The sequence below is a fragment of the Struthio camelus genome, chromosome 14 (genome assembly GCF_040807025.1).
Source record: "Struthio camelus isolate bStrCam1 chromosome 14, bStrCam1.hap1, whole genome shotgun sequence".
Taxonomy (NCBI): Eukaryota; Metazoa; Chordata; class Aves; order Struthioniformes; family Struthionidae; genus Struthio; species Struthio camelus.
Window position 1 is genome coordinate 16,208,052 of NC_090955.1, and position 23,449 is coordinate 16,231,500.

General features: G+C 35.9%; 1 protein-coding gene across 16 annotated transcripts in view; it reads left to right on the plus strand.

The window, feature by feature from the left end:
* ERC2 (ELKS/RAB6-interacting/CAST family member 2) overlaps window positions 1–23,449 on the plus strand; it is a 551,724-nt gene that overhangs the window by 383,370 nt on the left and 144,905 nt on the right. For all 16 annotated transcript variants that reach the window (XM_068907565.1, XM_068907568.1, XM_068907571.1 and 13 more), the window contains one exon: window positions 7,035–7,182. In XM_068907565.1, the coding sequence (XP_068763666.1) occupies window positions 7,035–7,182 (148 nt within the window). The remainder of the gene's footprint in view (window positions 1–7,034; window positions 7,183–23,449) is intronic.

The following is a 23,449-nucleotide window of genomic DNA, read 5'->3' on the forward strand; positions in this document are numbered from 1 at the left end:
CCCACCTCTCCAAAAGTTGTCATGAGTTCTTTTATTAAAGCTCGGAAAATTATTCTTAGACTAACAGAGGTGGGGAGTAAAGCAGGAGTGTTTACAGAGTTCACTTCTAAATTGACTGTGATAAGTGGCAATGCAATGTATTATGATTAGAGGTTTCTGGGAGACTCTTTAAGAAGGTTAACTGCAAGGCAGCTCTCAAAAGAAAGCATTTATCTTAGTGGTCATCCTTCAGTGTTTTATACTACTGAGAATTTTTTTGTGGGTGGTTAGAACCATTTTTTGTGTTTTATTAGCTGTATCTTGAATACCTCCTACAAGCTGAATGACAGTTTAGGGTTATTAAATCTGTTCTTAGTACATTCTTTTATCCATAGTTAATCTTGACTAAATATATGTTAGTGAACAACCCTTTTTGCTCAGTTGTTGCCCATATTTGTTAAAGAAATTATTCCATTTGACGTTTGTTTAGGCTGCAGTTTGATAAAATACTGTATACAATATACTTTTTCAGTTTGGCATTCAACAGAGTCTTTCATGGATTTATTTCTTCTTGCATTATCTTATCTTCCCTTCTAGTATACTATGGCTTCCTTTTCATATTAAGTAATTTTTTTCAGTCCAAGACTGACACTTTCACAAATGCATACTGTATGTCTGTATTGCTAGAGATCTATAAGATTGCACTTTTCAGGTGTTAGGTTACGTTTATAAGTGAGTTACTTTGGTATCATCTGCTTTCTCCAGTCCTGTGTATAGTATTTTTCTTTAATTAAAATTATTCCTTAATGCCACCTCTAGTGACTTTGCTAAGAGATTTATATGAGCACCTTTGTCTAAAATCCATGGCTGTTATCAGATTAATAGTTGATAGATCCTCCAGGGAAAGATATCTCTATTTCATTGAGGAATGGCCTATGCAGTACAAAGTCATTTTTATCTGTAATTGCTGTTCTGGTAATTTTCACAGAAACTTGATCATTCTCAAAGGTGTGTGTTGTTCTTTCTTACTGTAGATGTAGAAAATTAAATGTAAAAGGTCTTGGACCTTAGCACCAAGGACTACTATATTAAATGAGATAGAGAATAAAGCAGCTTAAAACATAGACTCATAGAATAATAGGGCTACTGGTAAACTTATGCCTTGGGGGAAGATCAACTATACCGGAGTCGTTTCTAACAGATGTTTACCCAGCTTGTTCAAAATGACTTCCCCTGATGAAGACCATCTTTTCCCAGCAATACCTAAGTGCCACTAGCATTAGACCTTGGCCAAGCATTTGGAGGGAAAAAAAAGCACAACTTTTACTTCCTACAGTTTATGCACATTACTTCTTGTTCTATCTGCCATGGACATGCAAAAAAAAAAAAGTTCTATTTAACTCTGAAATAGCATGTCATGTTCTTAAATTCATGTTTCCACTCAGCCTAGTTGTTGTAGTTCTTTCAGTTTTTTTTTCCTATAGGTCATTTCCATGATTGTTTTTGTTGATCTCACTGTGGAACAATCTGTTGAACAGTCCCCACTTTTTTCATGGAGAATCATGTCCAGAATGGATTTAGTATTCCAACTGAGTCCTGCTGAAGCAGATCAAAAGGATCACTTCTCCTGTCTTATAGTCTGTTTCCAATTATACTTTGTGGTGTGATGTTTGCTGTTTTCACAGCAGATCATCACTACTGACTTCCTCCTTAGTTTTCCAGACTGTTTCTCCAGTTTATCAAGACCTCTTAAATTTTTATTCCCATCTTCTTGGTGCTTGTAGATCCTCCCAGTTTCAAGTCTCATTGAAGTGTAATAAGCAGATGTTCTGGTCCATGATTCATTTAGTTAATGAAAGCATCAAACAGAATGAAATCTGGAATAGACTTAAGTGGAATCCCACTTGCCTGAATAAATACATTGCTGGCCATTATGAAGTGATTGTTCCTACCATCTTTACTTTTGTATGTTAGTACAAAGTGACACCAAGTATATTAAGATATTTTTACCAACTTTCTTGGTGGTACTTAATGGAGTCGTTAGTACCTTAGGCCCTGAGCTCACAGTGGCAAGTGTGATCATCAAGACACTGTTGTATTCGCTGTCTTTGTATTAAGGAGGCCGACTTGAGGTTGTTGTACTGTCGAATGCAGTCAGGCTTTGCCAGGGGAGGTGAAGTTTCATTTCTAGAGTTTTGCTCTTCCTGGGAAAAGTCCTTCCTGCCCTTCTTGTAATGGGCAACCATTATACAGAGGAAGATACATAGATGGGGTTTGCTAGAAATTATTTTATGCAAGTCAAAGGAAAATGCAAAATGGAATGGTAAGGCGATGGAGTTCTTACCACTGTGGAGCAAATGCTGTTAGGTTTAACATGTATTGTATTAATCTGAAAGTTTACTTAATTTTACTACGTACGGTTAAAGTGATTTTTCTTGGTGTTAAAAGTACTACCCCCAGTATTTGTATAACAGATTAGTTTGCCAAAAAAGAGAGGAAAAACTACTAATAGCAAAAAGGATTACTTTTTATAAATATTACTGTTAAAGAATGTCATTTAATTCACTGCTCTAATAAATTATTTTAAAATGTATTTTATTACCATCATTTATTAAACAATAAGGAGACATTTTGGCTGCAAATAGTGATAACATCTCTATAGAACTGTATTTGGATAGTCATTTCTTTTGCTGACACAGTAGATAATTAGGAATTATAAATTATGCTTACACTCTTAAGCATGCTAGCTGGAGAGTATATCAGACTGTATGTTGTTCTTGGTGCCAGTTCAGGTCCTGATTTTCAAAAATCCTCACACAGAAATGCATGGTGATGATCAATTTGTAGCAGTGAAGTGGAAGTGCACTACTTACCTGAGAGATTTAGATGAAGACTTTTCCACCTCTTTACATTTTTGAATGAAGTTTTCGTCATGTTTGTTAGTGAGAAAGTCATTATTGTCAGCTGCTTTGTTGGCATCTTAGCCTTGTCTCTGGTGGTCAGATAATTATATTTAAAATATTTCTCCCACAAATGGTAATACACCTTCATTTTTAGCAGAATCACTGGGTAGCTAAAGTAAATTGATTCTGTTCATCAGATTGGGTTCTTCTATAGGAAATCTCGTGTGTTTTGACAGGGTAGTGCAGGGTAGTACCCCCCCATGACCGGGGTAGACCTGCATGTGATATGTACAGAGGTGTAATAATTTGGAGCTCCAGGGCTATCCGTACCAGCAGCTTTGTAAATGCTTGGGTATGCATTACTGGCATGGACTACGTCTTCTTTTAAGCTACATCTTCCAGGGACTCAGTGGAGGAACTGTAACTGTATTTATATGTTAGGCCATGCAGAAGTAAAGGAGGCTGCTGTGGAGATTTCTTTAGAGGCCCTATCATAACCTGCATCTTTATTTTGGGCTCTGTATAGTGATAATGTAAACTGTGGGCCTCTCTCTCTTCCCTTTGTATTGAAGTAGTTGCATAATTACTAAGGATGTAAGCAAGCAAAGTGTGTCCTTTGGTAGAAAACACAGTTCAGTCCAGCTGTGCTGAACTCTTGTTAACCCAGATGTCTGGTTAAATGCCACTGGATTATATATTTGAGGTTATTACTATTCCAGCTATCCATGATAATAGAGGTAGATAATAGATGGACCAGCTCCAGGAGCGTGTCTGTGCAGACAGGTGCAGACAGATGCGGGCTCGCTCTGCCCGCGCCCCCAGCGGGCTGTGAGGGAGCCAGCTCCAGTCAGCAAGCCGTCAGCGCGCCGCGTGGCACTATGCCCAAGTTCAAACACCTTGTCTCTGAGATAAACGAGGCTTTACAGCTTCTGAACTGAAGCTGACTCACATTCAGGCAGTTTCAGGAGTCCTGGCACTGTGTGCTTCGGTTCACCTGCCCATTTCTCTGGAGGTATTCGTTCTGGAGGTGTTCATTTCCAGGTAGCCGTGGAAAGATTTCAGTAGAAATCCATAGCTTTGTATTCTTGTGCAGTCTTTTCTGAACATTCATAGGTTTAAGCCCTCCCAACCCTCCTTATACTTACTATAAGGATAAGAATTAAAAAATACATTGACAAAAATAATACAATTTTTGGAGAGTGATTTGAAGTTCTGTATGTGCTGTGGATTGGATACTAATCTCAGAGGATCTCAGTGGAGCATTTACAGAGTCACATGACAGCAGCTACTTCACATGACTGTGAGCTATTATTTCCTGGAGTTGTCTGACTGTGGAGGGGTACGTTAAGAGGTATTTTGCCAGATAGGAGCAGTGATGTCCTCAATGGAACTGTCCCGTAAACCAGCGCGTTGTCCACATTGTCTGTGAGCGTTTTGACAGGTTAGCAGAGAATAAATGCCATGAAAGAGTGTACAGACAATTGAGAAATAAGATTTTGTTATCTTTCCCTTGCAAAGTCATACTCATAACCTCTAGTTGGCTTTCATAACCCCTCGACATCACCAGTTCAGAAACAGTGCACCAGCGTCTGCAGAAAGCTGCTGCAGACTCGAGCGCTGGCTTCTCGAAGCTTGTCGGCTGGCTCTCCTCTCCTAGGAAGGTTTTACCTCACCTGCTGCTTGAATGTGGGGCTAGATAGCGTTGCACAGTTGTACAGTTATGACCACAAGAATATGTGACCATTTTGACTGGTGAATGTGAGTAAATCCCGTTATCAGATGTTGAAATGGTACCAAATATGTCAGTAGTTCTAACTCTCCTTTCTCACTTGTCAGGCCAATCTTCAGGCAGTGAAATAATGTGAACTTTGGAGAAGTAAAAATTTAGGGTGCCTTAATTTAATTTTCAAGTGGATTTTGAAATTTTATTATGTTTGTAGCTTCTTTACAGCTGGAGTAAAATCTATGTTACTGATAATAAAATAGCATCATTAGAAACCCAGTAGGTGGCAAGAACTTACCATGAAACTTGCTATTAGATGAGGAGACATATCTACCTCACTTTAAAATTAATCTAATTAGATTTAAAAGCCTTGGCAGTTCTGTGATATAGCTTTCTTCACCTATTTTCACCCTAAACAGGTTGGGTTTGTGACCATTAGGTCAATATTAAACTTTAGATCTGAAATAAGTATATTTCTAGAATTATGGTATGGTATCAATTTATGTTTTGCTATTTACCTGAGATACCTACTTTACAGAAATAATTGCCATGAATTAAAAACTAGGATTTAATCTTACCAGTGTTAATGGCAAACAGGGCAAGACCTTGGTCCACGTATCCTGAAAACGAGAGGATTATTGTGAAGCTTATTTTTCTTTCTATTTGAACCAGGTGTTAAGCAGCAGGTATATTTAGATTTTATGTGGTGCATAAATTCTCTGCTTTCTGCAAAATGAGAGGAATAACTGAATACAATAGCAAATCAGCTTTTTTTCTGTCTCAGTGCATTTAAAAGTTCGGATTGTAAAGAAAATTTTAAGGAATTAGTGTCTTACTTGAACACAACACACAAAAAATCTGAAAGTCTGGTATAGGTTATTAAGTTTTCTGCATTATTTTGAGGTTTGTAGAAAATAATAAACTTATATCTCATACTTTATATCTGTAGCATTCAGATTAACCTTATAGATATGTAACGCTTTACTACCTTGCATTCTTTAATACCTGTTATTTAAAATAATTAATAACTTTTTATTTAAATTAAGACTATTGGAGACTTATGGCATCCTCTTTTAAACATCATTTAACCATGATTAGAATGAAGAAGACAGAATAATAAATGAGACTATTTAAGTGTATGAATAAAATGCAACTGTTTATCTAAAATTGATCCATGTCTCATAACTTTGAGAGTAAAATAAATGAGTTGTTTTTCTTTGACTCCATCAGAAATATTGTCCTTTAAATATTTACATTAATACATTAGGAACTTTGAAATAAAAGTGAAATAGCTTTCTTGACATTTTTGCTGGCAAGCAGAAGGACTGTGAGAATTCCAAACTTTAAGCTCACCTTGACTGTATGAAGTTCATGAGCCATATTCTTAGGTTTATTAGTAGTTGGAGCTTAAGGTTAATTTATGGCTCATTTATTCATGTTTATTTTTTAATGATTGATCTTATATAGTTCTGGAAAAAGGTATAGGCCATAGCATATTCTTTTCTAAAAGCTATTAAGTATAATACGCTTTTTCTTGGCTGATAAGTCTTAGTCAATCATTGAATGCATTGCAGAAAATATATATCTTTTATTTAAGAAAATAAGGGACAGCTTGTGGTTCTGCCAACATGACCATTTTAGAATGCAAGAAATAAGAAGTTTCTCCAAGATCCATGCTTGCAGACTACATATTTTAAAAAATCACTGTTGTCATATGTCCTCATGAACTACTTATGATGTGACCTTGCTAGCTTCTCTGTGTTTCTATATGTTTCTGAATGCCGTAAGTTTCTGTATACTTTGCTGAGATTGAGGGGTCGAGATTCCAAAGGAAAAGATTCCTCAAGAACTGTTAGATCAAGGAACTGATTTTCTAGATGTAATACTTCGCTTCTAGAATTATAGTTGCATAGTGACACAATGCAAAATAATAAATCCATAGGATTACGTCTGGGTAAATGAGAGGAAGATGTCTAGAGAGTTGTAATTTCTGTGCTGAGGCCTCCAGGGTACCAAATGAACAGTATAATATATAAATGTGTTGTATCATTTGCTTTTTATGATTCAATCTTTATGAATTGAATCATTCTCAGCAGATTTATTTAGCATATTCTAGAATTCAGGAAACTGAAAAAAAGTCAAAGTTTGTTAAGAGCAACTGACAAGAATATTGTTAGATATTATATGGTTGTAAAATATACTGAGATAAATATTTATGATATATGAAGATCATGAAAAATCTATGGAAATAACCCTCTGGCTAATCAACTTATTTCATGATTTGATTTTGCCTGGCAATATTTGCTATTTAAAGACTGTTCAGAATTTAATTGATTGTTCTCCTGGTGATTAAAATAAACATTTATTGAGGTACTTCTGTTTGGTTTTAATGAGAAGATAACAATTTTTATTTTATTCTGTTTTATCAGACAGGAAGCATTGCTTGCTGCAATTAGTGAAAAAGATGCAAACATTGCCTTGCTTGAACTCTCTGCTTCAAAGAAAAAGAAAACTCAGGAGGAAGTCATGGCTCTTAAACGAGAGAAGGACAGATTAGTACATCAGTTAAAACAGCAGGTGGGGAGACATTCATTTTCATACTTTTATGGCAACTGAAGATTGACATTATTTTCATTTGTACTATTTTATTCTAACCTCATATTGAAAGTCTTCAAGCCAGGCCTGACATGACAGCAGTTGCAAAAGGTAGGAGGTGTTTAATATAAATATTTCTGTATTGCTTCTTTATGGTTGTTAAGCTTTTAGCTGCATGTTTGCTTGGCTCATACGCAGCCAATATACCTTCTGTTTTCCCTCATCATATAGCTTCCACCTTCTTCATTCTGTGCAACAGAGGAGAGCAGAGTGCTGTGCAGTAAAGCAAAATTATCCTTTCTGCTGACTGTTTCTAACCTTTTCTGTTCAGTTATTTGTTCATCACTTGTAAAATAATTGTCTGTTCAGAAGGTTCCAGGCTTTCTGAGAGGTTATCTGGAAATCATGATTATCCTTAAAATACATTCCCAAATGAGTAAAAATCACCCTGTCTTCCCAGCCGTAAGTCATTTTAATAGGAAACCTGTAGTTACAAACTGTAGAAATGAATTTTATTGCAAGCAAATTTGTGTTCTGCTTTATTAATGAGGAAAATCACCATAATAGACACAGTACTCGTAATAGACAGTAGCCAAGGATCCCTTCTCTGTCTGGCTGAAATGCTTAAAATAGTATGAAGACATACCATGCAGTGACCACTCCCCCTGATTTTTAGAAGGTAATAGTCACAGCCAAAAGAGCTACTGTAGGATCAGCAGGATAAGCAAGAGGACAAAGGATGTTCAGATAACCTAGGTACTAAAGACCTGTGCTGTGTGTCATATGCATATGTTGTTAAACACCTTTCCTCTTTCAGAACAGGTGAAAAAGATGAGAAAGATGTTTTCAGACCATGTCTGAGAGTGTTATATCTGATGTTTTCCTTTGTGAGACTGAGTTCTGGAATTGTTACTTGAGGAGGAGGAGAATATCATCAGGCAAAATCCTTCTGGTCTCCTTCGCCTCACAGAGTAACCTCTCTGCTTTTAGGCAGTGTGCTGCTTCACAAACGAGCATGTCATGTTCATAATGTTTAGGGCATACTCCATAGTCAATGTTATGATTCTTCATTTTGAATCATGCATTACATAATGTAGATCTTCACACACTTGGTAACAGAAAGTTAAGAAAAACCCTTGCTGCTAAGCTAAGGACCTCCTGCACCTAATCATTATAGCTTTCTCCCACAGGTCTATAAAAGTAGGAAACAGCCCCTGAGCATGAACTTATCATCCACTCATGACGCTGACTTCATTACAGATATCCCAGCCAAGTACCTGGGTGCCAGCCAGGATGCACACATGTCTCAGGTCAGTCAGCTGTCCAGGAGACATTTCACCCAAATTTCATATGCTAAATAGGCAGATAGCTTTTATGCTTTTTAGTACTTGATCCCACTGTGCTGCATCTGAGCAGAATATGTTAGGTTCCAAATAACTGTAGGGATTTTTGTTTTGTTTAGCTTTGGAAAAGCAATGGCTTTTATTTTCTCTTATGTTTCAGATCCTTTCTTTTTTTCACCCTTATCTTTCCTTACTGAAGAGTAAATGAATATGCAGCTTTGCCATGCTCCATGCTATCTGTCATGGATGTTTTTAAAATGCTTTCCAAATATATGGGAAGAATGTTTTGCCTTAAAAAAAACAACCGAACAAAAAAACCCCTTTTTTTTACTTCTCTTTTTTTTATGTTTAAGCCTTTGCTGAAAAGTGCTCAAACATTCATAACTTCCTTCAGCAAGAGTGGAGGAACAGCGGAAAAGGATTTCTAGAGAGCCATTGTTGTGGATAACTTTGGTTAAAATTGTAACCAAATACTTCAGATATCTCCATTATTTATAGTGATAAAGATCTTCAGTAAAGCTATTTAACTAGATTAAATTGATGCCAAAATAATCTCTGTTTTATCTCAGACACCACAAGAAAAAAGGAGACATCAGGAACAGGAATATTATTTAATAAGTCACAACTTTATTACACTTAAGCATTATCTGATAATGAAGGTTGTAGGGATCATTCATACTTCTTTAATCCCTTTTGGGAGAACCACTGTCAACCTTCAAATCTTCCATATGGGTATCTAACACCATTGCTTGTTATTGCTACTCTTCCTTGATAAAATTGTTTGCACTGTGGGGAAAAGTGATGAATTCCACACTCTATGATATATCCACCCTGTTCTTCAGTTTTATGAAATGGGTACTATTCTAACTGTATCTCTTTCAGGAGAGAATAGTGAACCTATTGTGATTTACTTTTATCGGAGAACCAGGACGTTAGTGAATGATGAACTGCAGCATCAGATTTTTTCTAATGGCTTTATTCCTCCCATTCCACATTTTCCACAACTGTTACACTGCAGAAAGAAAGATAAAACGAACAAACAAACCCAGCTTCTCCACCTTAATGTAGTAATAAAAGGAGAAATATTTCTAAATATTAGAAGATGACTAGATGATGCTAAACGTTAGGCCCCCCAAATCCACTCCTGTTCTGAACCTGTAGGGGGAATTTTTGCTTTCAAGATCAAAGTAAAATGGTGAGCAGTGATAAAAATGTGTATTCCCTTTATGTATATACACAAGAGCAGATAGATTTACGATACATCTCCCTGTCAAATCAAACAGGAAGCTTTCTATTCATGGCTATAGGAGGTTGGGATCTCATCAAGGCAGCAGGACAAAGGTTGAGAAATGCAGACCTTAAAGAATCCAAGCACTTTCTTTTCATGTTGGTCCTTTTCCTGTTTTATGTTGCTCCCTGCAAAGGTTCCCTGTCTTTCAGTTGGTGATGGGACAGCTAGGCCAAAGATTAAACATAGTGGCTGAAAATTATGTTAGCCTAGCATCAGTAAGACCAAGCTTTTCCTGTTCCACAAAGAGATGTCAGTAAACAGCAGTAAATGTGTTGCAGATAAATAAGAGGATGCAATGCCTTCTTTACCCTTCAGAATCTTTTCTTCAATTCGTACATGTATTCTGTAAACATATTTGTATATGTTTATATCCTGTGGGAAATCTCATTCTTGATTTGCACATCAAATAATGCATCTCCTGAATTTAAAAAAATGCAGCTGTATCTGTACTGTATTACTGTGTTTTAGGAGACTTCTTCATTAAATATAAAAGTATCTTCTACTGCATTTCAGGAGAAAGTTATTTTTCTCCATGTATTTCTCTGTTTTCCTTTGACAATTCGTGACAATTGCTTCTAAAGTTCCCCAAATTTTGAGAAGTGTTCTCTTCAGAACCTGACTTGCGCTTTACTATTTTATTAGAGCTGCAAACATAGAACAGTAGTTGTTGTGGTGGGGAGCAGCAGTTGATACAGATTATGTCTTATAAATCATGCAAACAAGCTATTGGGGAATCATTTGTAGTTATGCTAGCACGTTAACTCAATTTAGAAATTTGCCTTTATCATATTTTTACCTTGCCTGGAAATCTACATGTGCTGTTTTAAATATTAGCAAAGCTCATATAGAAGTAATGTCCTCGAGTTATCCTTTAGGTAATCTTGTTACATTTTCCTCATTATATTATGGAATTCATTTTATGATGCTGCAATTAAGCTTGTATTAGCATCTCTTCTCCTTTCCTACTGCATGTCTGCCAAGAACATCTTGTTTTTCAAAGAGTTGTCATTTTAGCCAAACAGAATAGTCTGAAATTAGCCTTCAGTGAGGATGAGATTTACCTTTCAGAAACAGAAAGTATAATTTTTATCAAGTTTTATTTTGTGATCTTTATAGACAGGTGAATCAGTTTGGCCTAAATAAAAGCTGTTCTGAATCTTTGACCCTCGTGCTGTGTCATCATACATCTCAGACAGTTTTTGATTCACTTTTTCCTTTTATTTGCAATTTGGAGAGTTTCTGTCTCAAAAACTCTTTGAGACTTTGCTTCTACAGCTGTCCATCTCAGTGACATCCTAGACTTTGTAATATTTTTGATAAACTCCAGGTCTCTCTTTCTAGACATTTCAAATCATGCTGTACTATGAGTCGTTGCAATGGATGATACCTAAAAATGTGCAACATTGTACTCCATTTGCTACTATTGTTGAGTGGATGACCTCAGCCTCTGTTTAGAAACTTCGACATAAGAAAGAGCAGTATGTATGAGAATCCACCATTCATCAGAATCCAAGGTTTCTGATGGCATACACAAGGCGCCATGGAGCGTCCTCTGAGGACTAAGAAGGGAGTCACTGTCTTCCTGTGGAAAATCCCATTGAGGAAAGTAGATTTCCTAAAGTCAGAATGTTTTTCAGACAAAAAATGTGAATCCTCTTCCTTAACGGTTCTATGTGCAGAAGACAGGGCCAAGTACTGCTCTTTGACCTTGCTAACTCTGAGGAGGCTAGTGAGGGTCACGTTTAAGGGAAGGGGTTGCGGAGGTTTAATGGATATCCTTTGCAACATTTATAGGTGCTTATCTAGTAGGAACATCAAAATGTTTGCAAATTTATCTACTGCTACTGAAAGCACTGTACAAGAGCTCTGCTGGCTCTCACCATGTGAGGTTATTGTAAGCATCAAAGGCCTGCTTCATATTTAAAGAGATGGGGCACAGTATGTAGTAGATGTCTTTAAGGTTCGGGAGGTCGATTCTATTAAACTCAGTGGAGTAACCCAAAGTATTGAGATTACTCATTGAGTTTTATTGTTATTGGATTAAGGCCAAAGAAACAGATTCTATCACAGTGCTGTAATGTATCGTAGACTTGCACTGAGACTGAATTGCCTACATGGAAATGTAGCTGCGTTTAGCACAGACTTGCGCTGTGATCGACTGCTGTAGTCATTCTGATAAACTCTTAAAGCATCCTGGTGTATTTCCTATTTCATCTGGAAGCATCTTGGCTCTCCATATACTGCCACAGAGTGGCTTCAAAAGAACACTGAAAACGTGCCACAGGAAAAGAACATGAAAATTTCCATGTGAAGGAAAAAAGTACCAAGTATTTTCCAATATCTCGGAATAGGAGGCCATTGTCTAAACAGGCACCATTGTGCCAAAGGGGCTGTACATTGTACTGCCTCCTCAGGCACGGGCATTCTTCTTCTTTGTCTGTCCATGTCATACGCTTAACATTATTTTATCTGTTATTTTTTATGTGATTTGTCCTATAAAAAATGAAGTCAGAGTCTAAACTACCAACACATACTGCTTTTGACACAATTTGTCCCATTTCTTCATGTTCAAAAGGAAGAAGCATCTTAAAGAAATGAGACGTACTGCCTGTGTAAGGAGATGAGAACAAATATATGTGATTTATTTTAAATATGGAGCTACAGACATACATATATTCAAGACCAAAATATTATTCATGTGGATAAATTTAGGAGACTTTTCATGGATTCTGACTCTGTGAGCTTTATTCAAACTCTATTTGTTTCTAAGCTGGAAGAAATTATTTGGTTTTATGTCAAATACTGGTTTACTTTTGCAGGTTTCTTCCCATTATGTTTTGATTATTTCTGAAGGTTACTTGTACCACAGTATATCCACCTGTAAAATTAGGGACAATAATATTGACCTCTGTGTTGCAGACACCTTTTCATAAAAAAGATCATATCTAACTGTAATAGTTTACACAATTTTTTTAGTAGCTGCAATCTGCCAGTAAAATATTTATTAGTTTAAATAAATGGAATGTATAGTAATGGAATGTATAGCGATAAGTGCCTACCAAAAAAAAAAAAAAAAGAAAAGAAAAAGAACTACTGAAACTATTTTGGTTTATACAGCAAATTCTATATTTTGAAAACCGTAGAGCTTTGTAAAGGCTTAAAAGACCATTCAGAAATACAGTATTAAACAAGATGACCACTAGGGCTTGGCTGAATGATTACATAATGTTTATAATCACCCTGGCCAAGATTCCTTTAGAGAATTCCAAGATAGATTTTTTTTAGAGAAATTTGTGATGCAATCCTTCATGAAATAATTAGCTTAAAGTCCATTTATAGAACATCTCAAGGGATTTTGGTAGGAGCAGAAGATACTGCTATGTTACTGGTTTATTCAGAACTTGGATACTGTGAGTAAATGTCCCAGTTGCCTCTTTTCACTTTTGGGGTATAGAGCCAAACTTGTAAGTGGAATTGGCCAAAATGCAAAGTCTTCTAACTCCTTGAGAACGTTTTATTTTTCTTCTCAAAACATGAAATTAGAAACCTTTCCAGTTTTCAAGACTGCAGGTGTACAGAATATTCTGGCCAGAGGCAATGCTGGTGTTTGGCAGCCTCCTCTAGTTTATTAGTTAGCTACTCTGTATTTCATCATATGAACATATTGCTAATGAAACAAAAAGGGTGAGAAACAATTAAGGAATTTTAAAAATCTGTGTAACCACAGTTTCTCAACCAATTAACCACTAGCAATATTTTCTCCTACATGCATTACATAGAAGTATTTCTTACCAATTAACATCAAAATGTTTCAAAGAATGCTTTCAACAGCAAAGGAGAAAAATAGAATTGAGGGCAGCAAGTTGCATCGTACATACAGTTCTGGTTAAGTACATCAGAAATATAGAGTTAATGTAATATCATGGTGGTGACATCAAGGACTTGAGAATAACCCAGTTCCCAACATTAAATTTTCCCTGTTACGTGAATTCAGCTGTATTGCACTGTGTTACTAAAAGTGTTGTTTATATTATAGTATAAGAAGAAGAATAGGGCTAGAAATTGTTGTGACTGTGATTAGTCTGGCAGCCCAAAACATTCTTTTGCAGCACTGTACATTAATTAATTGCATTTAGGTCCTCTAATGTTTAGTAAGTGTGGGAACAAAGAGAGTCAAGCAGTGTTTTCTTACAGAGTCTTTGGACTTTACCATCTGTAATACTATCCTGGTATTGTGCTGGAGTGTATATTTGGTTCCCAATCAGTATTGCTTCTGTTTTGTTACTATCAAACTGAGTTAATGTTTCTGATTGCCCTAAATTTCTCGTATGGAAATCCTCTAGGAGCGCAGGACTCTACTTTTGCTGTTGTTATTATTATTGTCCACGGATCTGCTTTATTTGTTGTACTGTTGAATCTGTTACTGCCTAGTAAATAGAAATGTGTTAAGAAGCCATTCACATGTGTACTGCAGCCGTGTTTGACCACTGTGCTCCTCTTTTTTCCCTCTTTTGTTTACACCGGTTACTATCACTCAAAATACTGGTCTTGGTCAAGCGTTTTATGTCTGCACGTAACTTTGAGCACAGGAGTAGTCTGAGACCCTGAACTTTCAGGGCCCTTATTTTTGTTATGATTAAGCTGCATAGGCTCAGATGTATTTAGCAGTGATGAGTGAACGGGCTGCTGCACCCAGCGGTCTGATTCCTCTACGTATGTTTCCATTCCCATGCTACTGGCAGCAGGCGTCAATGTGTACGTGTGGTGCAGCCAGCGTGGTTAACAGCCTTTACTAAATGTAAGCGCCAAGAGTTCTTGACTCTGAAATTTGTCAAAGGTTATGCATGTTTCATTATATACTTTGTTTTATTTTGACAGATAAGAATAGATATTCAAATAATTTCATGTATTAAATTATCATATTAGGAATATCATTCTTTCATTATTTTTTTCCGTAAAGATTCTCAGGCGATGTGGCAAAACAGCTATTAATCTCTGACTTTAAATGTGTCTACTCAAATCCCATTGAATTTGATACAAGCAGCCCATATATTCAGTAGCCGAAATAGCTTTACTGGCGTAAAAATCCTTATAGTTTATACTTCTCTGCTAATTAGAAATATCCTTAGGCAATATATTTGCACATCTTAATACTGGATTTTATTCCCTTCCTTTGTAATCTGAATGTTTTCTTAATTTTACCAAGTATAAACAGTTTGGATATAAATCCAGTGAACTTGGATTAGAGCGAGGGTGGAACAGCAGCGTACCACCAAGAGTAACACCAAGCAGAGTACCACCAAGAAAGAAAATGTATGTGTATCTAACAGTGGTTGCCTGATCCAAGTAGTTACTTCAGAGAAGAAACTGTCTTGGGAAAGTACTGAAAATGGCTGTACTCACACAGCACTTTTCTCATTTTTTCAGCAAAATGTGCGAATTTATATTTATAAAAGTCTCAAGGACTCAAGTCATAGCTGGATATTGTAGATACTGTATTTATACCTAGCTATGAGTTGAGTCCTCTTCATTTCTTTCTCCTTCTTGTGCTCTCAGGAATCCCAGTTCTTTCTGATGATATTTTTACACCACACTTTCCAGTGAGTGGGATTTTTTGGCCTCATGGCCTGTAGTGGTCAGGCCCTGGAGGCATCATAGGCCCAGTCCTTTCCTGCTTTGTAGTTGGTGATCTGTTTCTGTTTGTTCTCTGTTCAGAGTTTTCTCTTGAGGAGTTTATACCATATCTGAAGCATGGTCATGTCTAATGGCACTCTTCTTCCCTGGTGATAATCTCATTGTGAACTTCTACTAGAACTTCGCCATAGCTCTAGCTATTGTGACTCACTTTGTTCAGACAAATGGTTTAAATCCGCTGAGATTGCCAGTCTTAAATGGAAAAAGTAGGCATTGTGGATATGAAATCATGTATGTATCAACACTGGTACTCTTATAATTTTTGGTCTGGCTGGCTGTATAGGTGAAAATGGGTGCTAAATATCTGAAATCAGAATAGTGGATATGAATATCTTTATTATATAAATATGAGTGAAGTTCCAAGCTAAAACACTTCTATATCCATGAGACGTTTGTGAAACATGACATTAAGTTCTACTACAAAGCAGATGATAATAGAGCTAAATATAGTTTTAACACTTGACCTCAAGTGCTGTGCTAAGTACCAGTTATTCCAAAAATATTGTAAAAACTAGATTTCAAATTTTTCTGCTCTAGTTGTTTATTCCTGTCATGGTGGACAAAACTTACCATCTCTACAATCTGTCATCAAACCAAAGTTAGTTATAGGCAAGGTGTCTCTGTAAAACACATCAAAATAGTGTTGTGATGTATCTTCATTTCTGCCCATATATCTCATATACCATTAATATGTTGAAATGTATATTTTGTTTATCTATTTTTATTACATACAATGGAGGAAGTGTAGTAATTTCAACCTGGGTTATATTTTGTATCTGATGCAAATGAGGGAGCTGGACTTGGTAATGAAACTGCAAAATTACAACTGAAATGAGCTCTTCAGACATTAAAGACACTGCAAGACCATCAGTGCTACTAGCTATACAACTGCAGTTTCAAAGGTCCTACTTTGCTACTGAAGTTTCTGATTCATGTCTGTTTCTAAATAATTATTATGGGGAATTATCTTTTTAATGGGTTATTTCCTGTTGTAAAAAAGCAAAAAACCCAGAGAAACCTACTATCTTATGTTGCTGGTCTGCATTTAGTAGGATGTGGCCTGAGATGTCCTTGGGCAGCTACTGTTTCAGAGCTTTAATTATACTTTTTAACCCACGTCTTTGTGTGTATGTTCTTAACATACTTCTGTGTAATTACCAAGTTTAGTAGTAGGATTCAGACAAATACTTTTAGCATGACTTTAGCCTATACATTACTGAGTATGCTGTACTATTACAAGATATTTCCTGCTCTTCAAGCCATACTTTTAATTCACAGAACTTAAAAAGGATTCAAAACACAAATGCAGAGACTACAACAGAAAAGTCAGATGGACCATGTTCAAATCAGCATAACTTTGTTCAATCACAAGTGACAGGAAAGATGAAATTTTGGCCTTAGTACTTCAGATAAGTGTCTGCTTGGCACTTGAAACTGCTGTGTCTCTCAATCTGCCAAGTGTCTAATATCCCAGCTGGTGTTTGTGAAAGGACTATTACCCTTCAGCTTGTGAAAAGAGAGACTTATTATGTGCTCTGACTTCTTTCAGAATCAGTCAGTCACATTTTGTAATCTTTCAAAGAAGCAGGTGTCATGCTTGTTAATATCAGTTAAATAGTACTTTAATTTAAACAGAATTGAAATATACACAAAACTTTCATGCTTCTGTTCAACACTGTATTATCTAATCCAAATCTTTGACAAAGTCTACATTAGAAACTGCTTTCCAATTGTTGTTTCTCTCAGTCTATAATGGATAGATTGTTCCTGTGTTATTTGCTTCCAGGCAGATCAATAGATGGGCTACTGGGCTTTTTTGTCTTTTCTCCCACCATCTCTTTCCTTTTTCTGCCCCATTCAGGCTTCTTCTAGCCTGAAACTTTTTCCAGTCTCCTTTGCATATCACATTGGTTTACTTAGTTCTGTTTTATGACATAGTTTGAGATATCTTCAAAGCAATAATTAACCCTAAAAAAGATAATCTGCAAGCCTTTCTGGGTGTCACTTTTTGTAACAGCTAATCATTTTGGACTGATTCCACTCTTTAACTGGCTTTTTTAGGTTTTTTGCATGATAATTTGGATTTATTTTAGATTAGATATGTGAAACAATTTCTCTCTCCTGAAGTATTGCTGCACAGGGGTCAGGGCATCTAATTTGACAAGCATTTACTCCTGTCTCTTACTTAAGAGAAAGGTTGAATTTCAAGAAAACTTGGAAACCGCTCACTACTATTTCCTAATCCCTGTTCTCCATACTGTGAATGTGGGAAAGCAGGGACAGGGCCCAATGAAGTGGTGTTCTGGTTACATGCATATCACAAATGATGAGAATTTAAGTTTTTCATGCTAAATATCATGTGAATTAAGTTCAGACACGGATGAGAAAAAGGAAAAAAATATGCTTTTTAGCATAAAAACGTTACTGAGTGCTTTGCTTTGTATGCAGCAGTCATAAGGGAAATTAGGTCAAAAAAGAGAGTTAAAAGTGAGGAGCAGCCACACTTTTCTCCAGTAGGCTATCATGCACGCATTTAGCCTGCATGCATCCTGTCTCTCACACTTTCCAAGACAAGTCATATACTATATCAGGAAAAGAAAAACATGCTTATTAGCCCATTTGGAATTTTAACAGGGGGAAAAATTAACTGTGTTCTGCAATGGAGAGGAGGAAACGAAGCAGCAAAACCCATGTTAAAATAGTTAAGAGTAGGAATATAAGGATGCATTGCATTACAGGGATGTTATAAAAAGAAAACGCATAATTAAAGTGCTCAGTAAAACATAACTCTGCCCCATAGTGATGCATTCCAATACCCATACGTTTATGATTATGATAGTTATTTAGCGTCTGGAGTTCCTAGTTAGTTACCATACTGTAATGTTTTTATCTTTTGGTTACTGATGTGTGCTTGCAAACTTATATTCTTCATAACTTAAGTTTCTTGACTGGAATTTTCTTGGTGTCTGAAAACTCACTGCATTGGCAACAAAAAAACCTGAATTGAATGTTATTGTATATTTCTAAAGTTTGAAGACATATAATAGAAGTCTTAAATCCCTTTTCAAATATTTATTTTAAAGGCACGGGAGTGGAGTGAAGAATATAGTGCATTATCCTTTAATATTCAACTCTCTCATTTGCTTTGAGGGACATTTTGCCAATTCTAGATCTGCATGAAAGAAGTGGACTTTAGCAAGCACATCTGCAATGAGAACGATTTTATAAGTATTCCAGAGTTTGTATTGCTTTATGCTAATTCAAGCTACTTCTAACAGCATAACCCTAGCAACATAATGCTAATTATTTACAAAATTGGGTGTGTGTGTCTATATATATATATTTTTTTTTTTTCTCTCTCTCTCTAGATAAAAATTAACATTTTTCAGATTTACACCTATAGATCTGCACCCAGAAAGTCAGTACATCAAGCAGTGTGTCTCATGACATCTTTCAGTGCCCTACTGAGTTTTTTTTTAGGCCTGTTTTTGAGACGTTTAAAACAATTAGGTTGTCTGGACATTAATCTTGTTAATTTGAATAAAATTTTTGTTTACTAATCTCATAGTCAACTAGATTTGCCATTATAATCCTATGTGGAAAAGTGATTACACATTTTTGATCATGTCAAAAAATTTACCATGTTAGAATTCAAAACGTCATCAAATCGATGCCGCAACATTCATATTCCAATAAATAACTGATCCTTTACCTTGTGGAAGAATGACACAAGCCCTTCTGGCAAACCATATTCAGAGGATATATTTTAAGGATTTGCTTTGTTGAATCATGTGTTGATTCAAGAAGTATGCTACCAATAAAAGGAATTGAGAACGTTCTCAAGGCCAAGCTTTTTAAAGAAATCTTGGAATTATCTTTTTTGCTTCAGCTAAATAATTGGTGAACTAGTGCTCGAATATCTGTAAATACCTCAAGAAACTGAAACTGAAACTTTCCAATAGTATACCTCTGAAATCTCTTTTCTAGATGGCAAATTAAGCTTAGTATTTTGCTTAGTAACAAATCACTTATGCAGGCTGCATGCATCTCTAGGTATGCTCAAGATGCTCAAAGAGGCTGGAACTCTGGCAGTGATGTTGCACGTGTTTTCCAGAGCCTCTAAAGCTGGAATTTGAACGCATCATTTTTGATCTCAGAAATATGTTTAAAGATGATCAGACAACAGGGATGAAATACGTAAAAACTTGCTGAAAAATAATAATAAGAAAAAAGAAAATGGACTTGATCAAACATTAGAAATACAGGATATACATGGAATAGAATTTTAATCATAATTTTCAGTGTCTCCTGTGGCCTCTTCATTTTTCTTAGAAGTCAGCATAGCTGTCGCTTAGAAGCACAGCAGTTCTGAAATGCCTTGCACTGCTGTACTTCAAGACTGTCTTTGTCTGTTAGGCAAGCGTGTCAGTCTACGTTTTGGAATGTAATTTGGATTCTTTAATGAAAAAATTATATTGTTTTCATAAAGTCTTCATTTCATGCAAACTATTACAATCTTTTAAGAGATTGTCAGTAACAAACATGATTTGGTGAACTTTAAAGGTGTTTGAGGCCAAGTACAGCATTTGTTGTCCAATATTTAACTAAATGTAACTTGTCAAGTAACAAATCGGCTATAAATTGTATTCTAAGGCAGTTACCTTCTGTGTTGTGCAGCAGCAGGGATAATTAGAAATTCTTAAGTCGTCTTCAAATGATAGCAGTTTTCAGTGAATGTGTAGAAACATTGTTCTAACGTGAAAATTTGATTTCATTAGGAGTGAGCAAGTATTGAACTAACTTACTTAGCAAACATGTTGCTAACCCTTAGCTAATGGAATTCAGACCTGAAGCACTGGCTGCATCCTGGAAAACCAATGGCAGTTGCATGTGCTTTCAAAAAATCCAGGTTAATGGCATTAAATTTATGCAACGTCTGGATAAACTTGGTGAATTATATAGTCTAAAATATATTATTTGTTTTTAGATCTTTACCTTGTAGATTTCAAAGTTAAAAGGGGTTTTATTTGTGTTCTCTAAAATTGTTTTTTTAAAGAAGAGGAGCTCAAATTAAATTGTTCATTAGTAAAAATCAGTAAGACTAGAGCTAAGCATCTGTGACATGACGAACTAGGAGTGCTTTGTGTAAGTATTACCATGCTTATTTTCAAATAGTGAGATTGCAAGGAATAGAGGTGCTGTGTTGTTGAAGATGACAAGAGGCCATTGCAGAATCGAAGCTAGAATGTGGTCTCTAGCTTTTAAATTCCATGCTTTAATAAGTAGACCACAGGATCTCACAGGCCTCCAGGATAGCTCATCGGCCTTATATCTGCTCCTTACCATATTATACAGGGAAAAATCCTACTCTATTGAAATTGAATATTCTAGAGAAGTTTCAAATTCCATTTAGTGAAGAAAGATGGAGAAGAAAATCCAAAGGAAAGTAATAGCTATTGAATGGTATTACACCTTTATCCCAGAGCAACAAATTTTACTATTTTTTCCTCATTTGAACCTCATTCATGGGAGTTTTGTTGTTAACTTGATCCAGATGACAGATCAAAGCATAGTTCCCTCTTGCCACCTTGCTAAAATATTTTTTAAAAGACAATTTTAATATTAAAGTTTTACAGTTACAGATTGCTGTTAAGCTATTGAGTCTATTACCAGTCAGTCAAAGACTTTCATTTCACTTCAGGAGATCCTGATTTAAACTTTACAGAATTTTAGGGGGACAAGAAATATCTGTCAGTTTTCTCACAGAGGGTGATCATAAATTCTTTGGTAAGTGGGTTAGAAATTCAGTTATACATACCATTCCTGACCTTGACAGCTTAGCAAATAGTAATATTGAATGATCAAAGATAGCAGTTTCAAGCCCTAAAGGTTAGTGTAGCTGTGCACCTAGATTTAAGCTGCTTTTAATTCCTCTATCATTCCTTTATTTTGAAATGGATAGAGCATTTATTGAATGTAGTCGATGAATTTAAAGCAAAAAAACTGAGAAAACTATTCAGGCTAATAAGGCTATGCGCAGTCTGTAGGAGGCACAGTTAATGAACTGTTGCATTTTACAAGTTAGGCATTTTTCCTATACTAGTATATATCCAAATTAAAACCTGCTTCTCAGATGTGGGCCTGGTGCTTACCAGGCACTTTCAAAAAGCTGTTGATAGGATGATTTTTTTGTCTGAGCTGTGACTACATGAATTTTGAGAAAACCTGTTTTCAACAAAACCATATCAAGAATAATGAAATTCACAGTTATAAAAATGAGTTTTATATGAATATGTAATAATTTCAGTTTATAATTTTAATTAAAAATTAACTTATAATTAGATCATAACTACAGTTCATTTTATCATTAGTATGAAATGAACAGTTCAACACACAATGACAATAAGCACTTTGAGCTTTGGACTGCAAAAGCTTTTCAGTATAAAATCTTATTGCCATTTTAGAGAGAACTAAAATAAGGTAAAGGTTCCAAAACAAGTTAATGATAGATTCAAGTAGATAAACCACAAATTTTAATATCCTGCTTTGATCATTTATCATATGCTGGAAAGTGACTGGGACAAAAGTAACAGAATTTCCTGTTCAATGTCTTTGAATTATTTCTGTATCGAATGTTTTCGGTAGAGTAAATTTATTCCAACCTGTTAGAGCTACCAGTTCAACCTGGGATGCTAAATTCAAGCTAAATTATTTCTGGGTCATGCCGAGAAGATACCTTAATTAAGAATTCTGCTGTCAGTGTGTGAGCTAAACTACAACGCACTTCCGTTGGCAGAGTAAAAGGGAACGAGAGAGGGGAGAGGTTTGGAAAGCTCTGCCTTGAGAAAATACTTGAGACCACTCAGACCCAATGCCCTTTGTGAGTCAGCTGGGTCACCTGTGCGGTTCTGTGCCCCACTGCAATTCCCTGTGTGCCATAGTCACCCTTCGCATTTCAGAAAATCCTGCCTTTGCCACAATGTTCATCATTCTCTCGCTGACTAATGGTATTAGTTTTGTTTTGCTGGAATCAGTAAAAATTGTGAAATCTTTTAAATGGTTGTGATTCTAAAAGCTTTGCTACCTTTCACTGAGAAAAGAACATTTTATACGTATATATCTGTATGTGTGTGTGTACATACCCTGCCACATGATAGCATTCCCATTCACTAGTCTGTATTTAATTATGATTATTTTTTCTAAAACTAAAACAATATTTTAGGATGCTAGACAGTGGGATATTTTAAGATGCTAGACAGTGGGACTGCCTAAGTGCTAGTTAATTAGTTAACTCATTAGTTAAATACTGTCTTCGAAGGAGCATAGTTGAGATGGGAATTTCTCAGGCTCTAATTCAGTGCAACACAGTTCTTTACTACTAATTGCAGGGTGAATATAAGCGAGTAATAGTGAGTGCTTTACGACTAGGAAGATATGTGTATTCTGTCCTAGAGTGTAGGTTTTACTGCTGAAAAGCCTGGTTTCTTAAATAGCAGCTTAAGAATGTTAATCACAGGAAAACAGTTTTATTGACAGGAAGAAATCTGAAACTCTATGATACGCTGCTGGTAGAGGCTTCTTCGTATCTCCTGAGTGGACGAGAGATTCCTTCTTGTCTTAGAAATGTTGCTGTAGAAGGATGAACTCCACTGTAGGAAATTGGGGGACATGAATATACCTAATTTGGTTATATGGGGTATACACAAGGCAATACACATTGAAAAAAAATTACTGCTGAAAGAAGGGTGGGTGTTCATCATAAATAGAAACAGGCAGTGAAGAGATTAAAAGATCACCACAGTTTTGCAAATACAAATTCTGCAAAATTCTGTATTTGAAATTACCAGTTGATACAGAGGCTTCAGAAAACTGTGCAGTGGCGTTACGAATAGTCTAATGTGAATCAATAGATTTGTATTTG